Source organism: Natator depressus, chromosome 1, assembly GCF_965152275.1.
Source record: "Natator depressus isolate rNatDep1 chromosome 1, rNatDep2.hap1, whole genome shotgun sequence".
NCBI lineage: Eukaryota > Metazoa > Chordata > Testudines > Cheloniidae > Natator > Natator depressus.
Window position 1 is genome coordinate 5,076,684 of NC_134234.1, and position 13,560 is coordinate 5,090,243.

General features: G+C 45.9%; 1 protein-coding gene across 1 annotated transcript; it reads left to right on the plus strand.

Annotated features, from left to right (window-relative positions):
- The first annotated feature begins 266 nt into the window (after positions 1-266).
- On the plus strand, positions 267-1,205 carry LOC141977504 (olfactory receptor 52P1-like). Its single transcript, XM_074939054.1, has one exon. It carries the CDS (start codon positions 267-269, stop codon positions 1,203-1,205), a length of 939 nt encoding a protein of 312 aa, XP_074795155.1.
- Positions 1,206-13,560: the final 12,355 nt, after the last annotated feature.

A 13,560-nucleotide genomic window follows, 5' to 3' on the forward strand; every position in this document is an offset into this window, starting at 1 on the left:
AGTTGCAGTTATTGACATGGAAATTCATCTGTCATTGTGACATCCATTCATCTGACTTGATTAGCTCCTTCTGTGGAGTTCTTCGGACTTGACTATGACCTAAATAATCTGGTGCCATCTGTAAATGTTGGCACCTCACTGCTCAGCCCCCTTTCTAGATTCATAATAATTATTTGTTATAAAGTGTTTAAAGACCCTCACTGTGTTTCTTTTGATTCACAGGAACGTTGAGCATTTCGGAGCCTGATCGACGCATCAACCACCTTATGGCAGCTTTCAACCTCTCCCCCTCTGCCCCTTCAACATTCATCCTTGCCGGCATCTCTGGCCTGGAAGCTGCTCATGTGTGGATATCCATTCCTTTCTCTATGTTCTACATTATCAGCCTGTTGGGAAATTGCATGGTTCTGTTTGTTGTAGGCAAAGAGCAGACCCTGCACAAGCCGATGTACCTGCTGCTCTGCATGTTGGCACTCACAGACATTGCCACGTCTACCTCAGTCGTGCCGAAAGCCCTGTGTATATTTTGGTCCAATTTGAGAGGCATTACTGTGGGTGGCTGCCTCACCCAGATGTTCTTCCTTCATGCAGTTTCTGTTATGCAGTCAGCCATCCTCGTGACAATGGCCTTCGATCGCTACATTGCCATATGTAAACCTCTGAGATACGCCACCATCCTCACCAACGCACGAATAGCTAACCTCGGGCTTTTGGGTTTGATAAGAACTGTTCTCTTCGTCCTGCCCCTGCCCCTGCTCCTGAGCAGGCAGCCATTCTGTGCCAACCACATTATCCCCCATACCTACTGCGAGCACATGGCTGTGGCAAAGATGTCCTGTGGGGATATCACAGTCAACAGGACGTATGGCTTGGTGGTCACATTTGTAGTCTTAGGGTTAGACCTGTGGCTCGTTGTCTTCTCCTATAGTCTGATCACCAGAGCCATCCTCAGAATCTCCTCCAAGAAAGCTCATCGGAAAGCACTCAACACCTGCACAGCCCACATCTGTGTCATGCTGATGTCTTGTACTTTCTTCCTCTTCTCCACTGTAACACACCGCTTCGGTCAGGGCATTGCTCCCCACGTTCACATCATCTTAGCCAACCTCCACTTCCTCGTCCCCCCCATGCTCAACCCAATCATTTATGGGGTCAAAACCAAAGAGCTTCGTGACAAAATGAGCAAATACACCTGCAGAAGATGATCGCTGGGGTCACTGACTTTAAACCTGTATGAGAAGATTGGGAAGAGATATCTCCTTGTTAATCCAGGGTGCTCTCTCCCAATTTGGCTGAGCTCAAAATTGTACAATTTCATAGTCTGAGAAATTCCTCACACATAATGTCTTATCACTCCATCACCAAGCACTGCTTACAACCTTCCATGACTGTCTTTTGGCGTTTCCATGACTTCCATGCTAAGATAATATACTGCAGCTTTCTAATTTAAGGTGTTCTTCTATTACACGCTGTGTGAACATGATTCTTGATCAGTTCGACTAACTAAAGCTGCACATTCAGATAGCCAAAGAAAAGAAATAAACTACAGTGTTGAACTTATTTATCACACGTGCAATGATCCAGTAACAAAATGTTCCTGAGTTTTCCATGCCCAATACTTTAGGAAGCCTGGAGGACAAACCAAATGTTTCTATTGGAAAGTACTAATAGAAGAAAGCTGCTGCAGGAAATGAGGACATCCTACTAGAGCTTATTGTTGAGCGTTGTGAAACTGTGTTTTGGAGAACTGAACGTTGTTACCCTGAGGGGTGTGTACCCCAGAATGTGATCAAGCAAGTAGCAACTGTATGATGTGCACCCAGCCATTATGAGTTACTAAAATAAACACCACATAGCTAAGGGTTAATTGGAAAGCAGGTTTTTAAATTCAAGGTCAAAATCTAGCTGTCAGTTTCTGCTCATCAGAATGGAAGGAGTGGGCAGACTAGTAAATGAGTGATAATGAAAGAAGATAAGTAGATTAAAATCTTGGATCTAGATGCTTTTATTGAAAGTTTGGAAAAGTGATGATTGAGTAGGGGTCACTATGACCTATATGTTTTGTAGAAGATATAAAAATTTGCAAATACAGTGTACTTTGGAGCAGTCCTCTAAAGACATCTTGAGAGTCATTTTTCCTGACACCCTTTCTCCACAGCAGGTGAGCAACCAGCCACTGTATTGGAATGAGGTGGACGAGGGGGATGAGGTGGACGAGGCTTTCTTCCTGCAACTCACGGAAGTTACTAGATCACAGGCCCTGGTTCTCGTGGGAGACTTCAATCACCCTGATATCTGCTGGGAGAGCTATACAGCGGTGCACAGACCATCCAGGAAGTTTTTGGAAAGTGTAGGGGACAATTTCCTGGTGCAGGTGCTGGAGGAACCAACTAGGGCAGAGCTCTTCTTGACCTGCTGCTCACAAACTGGGAAGAATTAGTGGGGGAAGCTAAAGTGGATGGGAACCTGGGAGACAGTGACCATGAGATGGTCGAGTTCAGGATCCTGACACAGGGAAGAAAGGAGAGCAGCAGAATACGGACCCTGGACTTTAGAAAAGCAGACTTTGACTCCCTCAGGGAACTGATGGGCAGGATCCCCTGGGAGAATAACATGAGGGGGAAAGGAGTCCAGGAGAGCTGGCTGTATTTTAAAGAATCCTTATTGAGGTTACACGGACAAACCATTCTGATGTGTAGAAAGAATAGTAAATATGGCAGGTGACCAGCTTGGCTTAACAGTGAAATCCTTGCTGATCTTAAGCACAAAAAAGAAGCTTACAAGAAGTGGAAGATTGGACAAATGACCAGCGAGGAGTATAAAAATATTGCTCGGGGATGCAGGAGTGTAATCAGGAAGGCCAAATCACACCTGGAGTTGCAGCTAGCGAGAGATGTTAAGAGTAACAAGAAGGGTTTCTTCAGGTATGTTAGCAACAAGAAGAAAGTCAAGTAAAGTGTGGGCCCCTTACTGAATGAGGGAGGCAACCTAGTGAGAGAGGATGTGGAAAAAGCTAATGTACTCAATGCTTTTTTTGCCTCTGTCTTCACGAACAAGGTCAGCTCCCAGACTACTGCACTGGGCAGCACACCATGGGGAGGAGGTGACCAGTCCTCTGTGGAGAAAGAAGTGGTTCGGGACTATTCAGAAAAGCTGGAGGAGCAGAAGTCCATGGGGCCGGATGCGCTGCATCCAAGAGTGCTAAAGGAGTTAACGGATGTGATTGCACAGAATTTCAAAATCATGGAGCAGGTCCTCAAGGAATCAATGGCAGCAGATGACAGAACGAGGAGTAATGGTCTCAAGTTGCAGTGGGGGAAGTTTAGGTTGGATATTAAGAAAAATGTTTTCACTAGGAGGGTGGTGAAGCACTAGAATGCATTACCTAGGGAAGTGGTGGAATCTCCTTCCTTGGAAGTTTTTAAGGTCAGGCTTGACAAAGCCCTGGCTGGGATGATTTAGTTGGGGATTGATTCTGCTTTGAGCAGGAGGTTGGACTAGATGACCTCCTGAGGTCCCTTCCAACCCTGATATTCTATGATTCTACAGTACATACATAAATGGGGAGAAACAACAATCTTAATGGTTTAATAGATGGGGAGGAAAGAATGGAGTAAATTGGTCACAAATTAAGTTAAATAATTGCTTGTCCAAGGTAAATATTTGAATGTGTCCCTCCCCAATGGCCATGGAGGAGCAGACCCAATGGTTTGTTGCAAGAAGGGGTCAAATAGTTGTAATGTGTATGGGGTATGGAGTTTTGTTTTGGGAATGTACACAGTTCTGTAATATTACACTTGGGGATAGAGTTGCACCAGGGTCTGGACAAATCACACACATCTACACGCTGTCATTGGCACTATGGTGCATAAATGGATCTGTGGAACTCATTTCTGTGAACAATTGAACCAGTGCATACAGTTTCTACCTCGCTCGTCCAGCCCCTTCGGGACCTGACCAGTCCCGAACCAGGGAATTTGCAGGACAAGGAGAGGTCTGGTCAAAGCCGGCCCCTCTGCTGCTGCCGGCTGCGGGTCTCCGCGGCACTGGCAGCAGAGTGGCCGGCATTGACAGAGCGGGAACAGGGTAGCGTTTGGGAGAAGAAGCAGGGCAGCTGCAGAGCCCCGTGGCTGGCAATGGTATCTGGGGGCAGGGGTGCTCCCGCCCACCGGGCTGTGCTCCTGGTCCCTGGGCCATGGGGCTCCACAGCTGCCCCGCTTCTTCCTCTGAGCACCCCCAGTCCCCGCACCTCCCGCTCCCTCCCTGAGCTTGAAGGCTGCATGCGGCACTCCAGAAGCCCTGGGAGGGCAGGGGAGGAGTTGCTAAGGACAGGTCTGCCGGCTTTTCCCCATAAGTCCTCCAGCCCCGGAACACCCACAGGGTCGCAAAGGATACCAGAAAACGGATGTTGCCGGACTAGGGAAGTCCGGATTAAAGAGGTACAACCTGTACTACCCGGTTCCGTACCAAGTCATGGAGCTGGTTTGGACAATACCCCCGTTCTCTGTGGACACATTTACAATATATTCTCCAGAATGGTGTTAAAAGAATCTGAACGCTCTCCAAGGAGGAGAAGCCGTGCTTCTGGTGGGGGCCCAAATGCTGGACAGTATTACAACGGTCAGGACCCTCATTGCTACTGTGTAGCATTTTGGCTGTAGGCCTATTGCAATGTATACTAATCATGCAATGTGGTTAAGGGGGGCACAGACCCATAATGCACAACCACTAATGAGAACACATAAAGCAATGCAGGCCCTCCACCACAGTGTAATGGACAACCCAGCCCCAACCATCTCAAGCCCATTGCTATGGGAAGTCTGAACACTAATTGGAATCCTTGTGGTATGCCTGTACAAGGGAAGCTGCAGAGCATCGTACCACGCAGGGGCAGGGGCACAATGGAGTATCGACACATTCCACCTTTTTCCCGGGACACCTGGGCTGGAGGGTCCAAGAAAAAGAAAGAAAAAAAGGGGGGAGGAGTGTTAGGAGTGCTAGTGATCATGTAGGATTCAGGCCTGTAGTTTTGCCTCAGATAGAACTTTGTGTCTTGTTTGCCCATTTCAAATTTTATACTCTTATATCTAGCTATTATTATGCCAATGAGTGTGAACAAAGAACAAAAACACTGTCTGTGTGGTTTCTGCCTGGCCAGATACATTTATTAGTGTAATGCTAAGGACAGGGGAGGCTGGGACTCTGGGAAACAAGGTGTCCGATTTATGGTACACATGCTTGCTGGGAACTAACTCGAACAAAGATTGCATTGCCTGTATTTCATACTTCTGGTCTCCTGCTTTCTGTCTTCATGACAAGATCCAGGGGAGAGGGTGAAGGGAAAGCCCTCTAACCCCCGATGTCTGCTGTTTTTACTTGGGTGGCTTAGGTAAGCCCTCAGAAAATGCCTTTTGAGTGTCTGGAATCATCTGCTGTCAAGTTGGGTGATACCAGGGCCTGGAGAGGCTGAATCACCAGCAAAGAAGTGTGAAAAAGGGCCAACCCAGCTGGGTGGTTAGAGGGGTACAGCAGTTCCCAGCGCACCCAGACTGCACCCCAGGGGTGACAACCTGTAACATTCATATTCTCCCAAGAAAGAATTAGGCCCCCAGGCACCTGTGACACAAGCATGGGGGACGGACTGTAGTCCAAATATAATACCCACATGGAGTAGTTGTTTGATTCCTTTACCGCTGTGTTCTCACCCCAGCAGGGCACATCTACCTAAAATACCAACACACTGAAATGACCCCAGGGCGTCAGAGTAGGGAAACACCGTGGCTGTACCCTTGTTCAGTGTGGTGGTCCTTGTATTGGTGAAGGAATCACACAGTGAGTGGAGAAGCCCCACACTACTACTTCGGACACACAATAGCACAACCCACGATAGCACAATAGCAGTTCTGGGGAACTACAGACCGGCCAGCCTCACCGCAATCCCTGGAAAAATGATGGAGTAGGTCCTCAAGGAATCCATTTTGAAGCACTTTTAGCTCAGGCTGTAGAGCAGATTCATTTCTCTCTCTCTCTCGCTCTCTAGGTGGGCTCGGTGCCACTAGATGGGAGAGAACACCACACCCAGGAGGTTTGTGGATTACATTATGACTCTACAACTGCATGTTACAAGGCCACATAAATCTGGACTCCATCTCGGGGACTCTGTATTTTTCCAACAAAGTGATCTGAGAACCAAGTTTTGAAACAAATGGTTCCTGCCATATGCTAAAGCTATATAAGGCAGGGAGTGACATCATCTGTGGTTTTTAATTCCCCACACAAGAGGATGCCTCAAAACATCTGAGGAAAAAGACTGAACTGGGGAAAGTGCTGGACCTAGACTAAAGGGATTTCTAGTTTGTGTATGGAAACCTGAGAAACCCACACTGCAAAGCACATGCAGCTTGTGGCGTTTGAATCTACTGGCCTGCTTGAATTATCAAGCAGGGTAAGAAACTGCTAATTCATAGTCATTCTAACTCGTGTGTTTGTATTAGTTTCCACTTTTGTTTATTTGCTTGGAAATCTGCTTGGATCTGTTTGCAATCCCTTATAATCCCTTAAAATCTATCTTTTTAGTTAATACAATTTATTTTATGTTTTAATCTAAACCCAGTAGGCCTTTAAGTGAAGTGTCTGGCTGGGGGGATCTCAGGTTGGTTACCACAGGTGTGCATTGTCCTCCTCACATTTTATCTTCAAGTTCAGCCAAAGGATCACATTACACCTCTGTATGATAGGCCGAAAAGTCTATTATTAAGTATCTGTTCATCATGTAGGTACTTATAGACTATTTTCAAGTCACCTCATAACCACCTTTTTTAAACTAAATAGATTGAGATCTTTGAGTCTGTCACTATAAGGCAGGTTTTCTAATCTTTTACTAATTCTTGTGACTCTTCTCTGAACCTCTTCAATGTACCAACATCCATTTTTAATCATGGACACCAGAACTGGGCACAGGATTCCAGTTGCATTCCCACCAATGCCAAATACAGAGGTAAAGTAACTTTTCTATCTCTCTTTGAGATTCCCCTGGATATCATCCAAGGATCACAGTAGCTCTTTTGGCCACCAATTCAAAGTGGGAGCTCATGTTTAGCTAATTATAACTTCAAGCCCCCGAATCTTGTTCAGAGTCATTGCACTTCCCATGAGAGTGCCCCATCATGTAAACATCGCCTACATTCTTTGTTCCTATATGTAGATGTCTACATGGCTATATAGGAACACACATTGATTGATTAAACCAAGTTTAACAACCAATTGAGATTTCTCTGAATCAGTGACCTGTCCTGTTCATTATCTACAGTCCCGTAATTTTCATTTGATCTGGAAACTTCATCAGTATTCAGACATGAGAAGGGACTCTGCTTATACTTTTCACTTAACATCTTGATTAGCTTGTGGCCTCAACTACCTCATGTAGTATGGAGTTCCTCAGTCTAATTAGGCATTGAGTGCAGAAAGAATTCTTTTTTATATGTTTTGAATTTGCCACGTTTCAGTTTAATTCAATGTCCCCTTGATCTTCTTGTGTTATGAGACAGGGAGAACAAATTCTTGATCAATTCTCTACCAGTAGGTAATTTATATACTTTTCTCATGACCCGTCTAATTCATCTCCTTGTAAGGTGTCAACGTTCCTTCCCCACTCTGAACTCTAGGGTACAGATGTAGGGACCTGCATGAAAACCCCCTAAGCTTATTTTTACCAGCTTAGGTTGAAACTCCCTCAAGGTACAAACTATTTTACCTTTTGTCCCTGGACTTTATTGCTGGCACCACCAAGCGTCTAACAAAAATAACAGGGAAAGAGCCCACCTGGAAATGTCTTTCCACCCAAAAACCCCCCAAGCCCTAAACCCCCTATCCTGGGGAAGGCTTGATAAAAATCCTCACCAATTTGCATAGGTGAACACAGACCCAAACCCTTGGATCTTAAGAATGATGAAAAAGCAATCAGGTTCTTAAAAGAAGAATTTTAATTGAAGAAAAAGTAAAAGAATCACCTCTGTAAAATCAGGATGGTAAATACCTTATAGGGTAATCAGATTCAAAACACAGAGAATCCCTCTAGGCAAAACCTTAAGTTACAAAAAGACACAAAAACAGGAATATACATTCCATTCAGCACAACTTATTTTATCAGCCATTTAAACAAAACAGAATCTAACTCATATCTAACTAGATTGCTTACTGACTTTTTACAGGAGTTCTGACCCGCATTCCTGCTCTGGTCCCGGCAAAAGCAACACACAGACAGAGAGAACCCTTTGTGTCCCCCCCGCCCCAGCTCCAGCTTTGAAAGTATCTTGTCTCCTCATTGGTCATTTTGGTCAGGTGCCAGCAAGGTTGTCTTAGCTTCTTAACCCTTTACAAATGAAAGGTTTTTTTTTTCCTCTGGCCAGGAGGGATTTAAAGGTGTTTACCCTTCCCTTTATATTTGTGACATAAGGTAACAATCCCAGTCTTTTCAACCTCTCTCCATTTGAGAGTTTCCCCAGGCCCTTGATCATTCTCATTGCCCTTCCATGAAACTCTCTAGCTCTGTTATATCCTGGGTGAGAAGGGTCCACAGGAGGGTGAAACATCAACTGCCAGTTCTGATGGTATTGAATTTTCTGTATGATTCCCCATCCCACTCCTCCTGGATCCAAATGTTTTTCTTTTTCTCTCTCCATGTTTGCACTTTGAACAGGGTTTCACAGAGCTGTGTACCATGCTGCCCAGGACCCTGCCCTGAGTTCATACCGTTAGATTAGAACATTTTTGGTGTTTGAACAATTCAAGTTTTTGCCTCCAATGGGAATACACCACATCGAACTTCATCTGACATCATGCTGACCATTCACCTGGCCTGGTTAGCTCCCTCTGAGAACTTCTCTGGAGTTGACTATGACCAAAATAATGTGGTGCCATCTATACATGTTGCCACCTCACTGCTCATCCCCCTTTCTGGATTGTAAATTACTATAAAATATTTGCCAAACCATTTTAATAAAGTGTATAACCTTTCTCACTGTGCTTCTCTCCCTTTACAGGCACCTTGAGCATTTCTGAAGCTAATTTAACATATCAACCACCTCATGACAGCTTTCAACATCACCACCTCTGACCCTTCAACACTTATTTGAATGGGGATCCCCAGTATGGAAGCTCCACACATCTGGATTTCCATCCCTTTCTTTGTGCTTTACATTATTGGCCTGTTGGGAAATTTCACGCTTGTGATTGTTGTCGGTAAAGAGCAGACCCTGCACAAGCCAATGTACCTGCTGCTCTGCATGCTGGCACTCACAAACATCAACACATCTACCTCCATTATGCTGAATGCACTGTGTATATTTGGTTCAATTTCAAAGGGATTTCTGTGGGTGGTTGCCTCACTCAGATGTTCTTCATTCACATGGGTTGTATGATGCACTCAGCTATCCTTGTGATAACGGCCTTTGATCACTTTGTCATATGTAATCCTCTGAGATATGCCACCATCCTTACCAATCCATGAATAGCTAAGCTAGGGATAGCGTGTTTGATAAGAGCTGTTCTCTTCATTCTGCCCATGCCCCTGCTCCTGAGCAGACAGCAATTCTGTGCCAACCACATTATTCCTCATGCATACTGCGACCACATGGCTGTGGCGAAGATGTTGTGTGGGGACATCACAGTCAACAGTATGTACGGCTTGGTGATAGCATTTGTTGTCATAGTGTTAGACCTTACTCTCATTGCCCTGTCCTACAGTCTGATCATCAGAGCTGTCCTCAGAATCTCCTCCAAGGAAGCCCACCAGAAACTCCTTAACACTTGCACAGCCCATATATGTGTGATACTGATGGCATATCCTCTCTTCCTCTTCTCCACTCTGACACAGAGATTCGGTCAGGGAACCGCTCCTCAAGTTCACATCATCTTAGCCAACCTCTATTTCCTCCTCCTCCCCATGTTCAACCCTATCGTTTATGGTATCAGAACAAAAGAGCATTGTGACAAAGTGGGCAAATACACCAGTAGAATGTGCTAGTCTAGGGCCATTGACTTTAAACCTTCCTGACAAGAGGGGGAAAGAATACTGCCTCATCAGTCAAGGGCGCTCTGTCCCAGTTTCTGAGCTCATCTTTGTGGAGAGAGTCTGAGACGCTCCTCACACCTAACATCTCATCACTCCATCACCAAGCACTGCTCTCTCCATTGCTGAGTTCCCTCTCTGAGACCATCACCTGATGTATTTCAGCATCACCCTTCAGCCCCCACCTACCCTGTAACTCAGCCTTTCCTTGACTTCCACACCAAGAGAATATAGTGGCGCTTTCTGATCATAGAATCATAGAATATCAGGGTTGGAAGGGACCTCAGGAGGTCATCTAGTCCAACCCCTTGCTCAAAGCAGGACCAATCCCCAATTAAATCATCCCCGCCAGGGCTTTGTCAAGCCTGACCTTAAAAATATCTAAGGAAGGAGAGTCCACCACCTCCCTAGTTAACGCATTCCAGTGTTTCACCACCCTCCTAGTGAAAAAGTTTTTCCTAATATCCAACCTAAACCTCCCCCACTGCAACTTGAGATGCAAGACGGCTTTCCTTTTGACCCTGTGTGAACATGGTTCCTGATCAGATTGATGAACTACAGCTATGCTTTCTGGTTGCCAAAGACAACGAAAGCAACTACAATGATGAACAAAGCACCATATAGACCATCCATGACAGGTGTTTATCTAACCTGCTCTTAAAAATCTCCAATGATGGAGATTCCACAACCATCCTAGGCAATTTATTCCAGAGGTTAACCACCCTGAAAGTTAGAAAGTTTTTCCCAATGTCCAATCTAAACCTCTCTTGCCCTACCATCAGATGTTAAGGAGAATAATTTTTCTCCCTGCTCCTTTTAACAAGCTTTTAGGTACTTGAAAACTGTTATCATGTCCTCTCTCAGTCTTCTCTTTTCCAGACTAAACAAACCCAGTTCTTCCAATCTTCCCTCATAGGTTATATTTTCTAAACCTTTAATCATTTTTGCTGTTCTTCTCTGGACTTTCTCCAATTTGTCCACATCTTTCCTGAAATGTTGTGCCCAGAGCTGGAAACAATACTCCAGTTCAGGCCTAATCAGCGCGGAGTTGAGCGGAAGAATTACTTCTTGTGTCTTGCTTACAACACTCCTGCTAATACATCCCAGAATTATGTTTGCTTTTATTAGGGTTGTAGTTGGGTCCCCAGGGGCTGGGTAACTAGTGGCTAGATCATTGAGTAGGTTGGGTGGAAGGGGGGGAAGGCTGCCCCCCCTTTTCCCTTTGTTCCTGGCCCAGGAACTGTGAGATACTCCCTATTCATATCCTTAAATTTGGGACATGGCCCCAAGAATCCAGGTTTCCCCTTAGTTGGGGTCTCTCGATAGGTTCCCCCTTGTTACCTAGAGGGGTAGGAATGGGGGCTTACTTGCTCTCATGGCTGCTGGGCTGGCAGGCTCTGGTTCGTGTCCTCAGATCACCAAGACAAGCTCCTGCCTCCTCACTAGTTAGATCCTGACTGAGCCAGGCTCTTTCCCTTTCTCCCCCCTCCAGGCCTGGCACTGGTTTCAGGTAAAGTGGGGCAGGGCTAGGTGGGCCCAGAGGCTTTCTTTAATCCTTGAGGTGCCTGGCCATCCTTTCCCTGCTCCCTCACCCCCCCATGACCCCTTTTAGGGTCTGGCCCCCCAAACTGTGCTTCCCCCTCCTGGGAGAAGAAGTCTGCATTTGCATGGGCTTTCCTGGCCTGGTATTGGACTCAGAAGGAGAAGGGATGGAGGAAAAGGTACCACCTCATGATTCTGGGATTTGCATCCTTCATACCATGCAGCCATCAGATGGGGATGTGGCCCGTGACTAGGGTAAAGTGGGTGCCCTGGAGGTAATAGTGGAGTGAATCCACAGCCCACTTCACTGCCAACACTTCCTTCTCAATCACAGAATAGGCCTTCTCCCTTGGGAACAGCTTCCTATTGATGGATTTGATAGGGGGGATTTGATAGCTGCTTTCAACTACCTGAGAGGTGGTTCCAAAGAGGATGGTTCTAGACAATTCTCAGTGGTAGAAGATGACAAGACAAGGAGTAATGGTCTCAAGTTGCAGTGGGGGAGGTTTAGGTTGGATATTAGGAAAAACTTTTTCACTAGGAGGGTGGTGAAACACTGGAATGCGTTACCTAGGGAGGTGGTAGAATCTCCTTCCTTAGAAGTTTTTAAGGTCAGGCTTGAAAAAGCCCTGGCTGGGATGATTTAATTGGGGATTGGTCCTGCTTTGAGCAGGGGGTTGGACTAGATGACCTCCTGAGGTCCCTTCCAACCCTGATATTCTATGATTCTATGATTCTATGATGTACAGGATGGGGTGTTCGTCACCTCCTGGGTTAGAACAGCTTCTAGGCCCATGCTGAAGGGATCTGTTTGAAGCAAGAACTCGTTTGTGAAGTCGGGGCTATTCAACACAAGCTCCTGACAGAGCTTGGCCTTTAGGGTTTGGAAAACCTCCTCACAGGCTCTGGTCCACTGGATTCTTTTTGGACTCTCATTTTTGAGGAGATTGGTGAGAGGGGCCGCGATGGAGGAGAACCCTGGGATGAAGCAGCTATAGTAACCGGCTAGCCCTAAAAACTGGCATGCTTGTTTTTTTTTTTTGAAAACAGAGGGGCACATCACTGGAGAGCTTGGACCTTTCCAATAAGGGGTCAGACGGTGCCTTTTCCCAGCATGTACCCAAGGTGGTCTCATCCCTCCCAAGTTGTCATTTGGTGGGCAGGTGAGGTGGTGTCAGGAAATAAATCAGGGGAGACACGGCTGTCCGACCGATTGATGGCTGGCACAAACAGGACGACACAAGAGTGCTTTCACTTAAAGCTAAACTTTACTTAGTCTCAAGCACTTACACATGTCCGCAACAGGTTAGTAAAACACCCCCAACCCTCAATTATTAGAGAAGCTGAGCATGGCTTTCGGGTGGCACCGTAACAGGCTTCTCCTGGCCAGGTTTCCGTCTGCCGGGGGGGACCAAGATGCGTCCAGAGGGAGCATCCCTGAAGAGCCCCTTCTGAGAAATTCAATTACCTCAATTTTTTTCCCCTTTATTTATACATTAGTAATACAATGACATATCCCTTAAAGAAAACTTGCTAAGGAAGCAGGTTTAAAAAGGTCAAACAAGGATTTCCTTATGGTCATCAATTTACCAGTTATGTTTTTGTTTCTTTTTTCAGAGTGTCCATGCCTTGGGGTCCTGACAAACATTCCCAGGGCACATATATACAGACTTCTTGTTTTTCTAAAATACATGCATCAGCAATTTCAACATTCTCAGCAGGAAGGGTGTGGGGTCAAGCTGCCCTGTCTGTGGCACCCAGCCCCTCCACCCCCCTCACCCCCGCCTTCGTTACGCTGAGGCCACTGCATGATCAATTTACGACCTGCTGACTTGGCTACTTTTAGCAATAAGTAAGGATGGCTCAGAACGGCCTGCCAATTGACTACTGTTAGCAACACACAATAGTGATTCAGTACGGCCTGCTAACTTGGCTCCTGTTAGCAACAA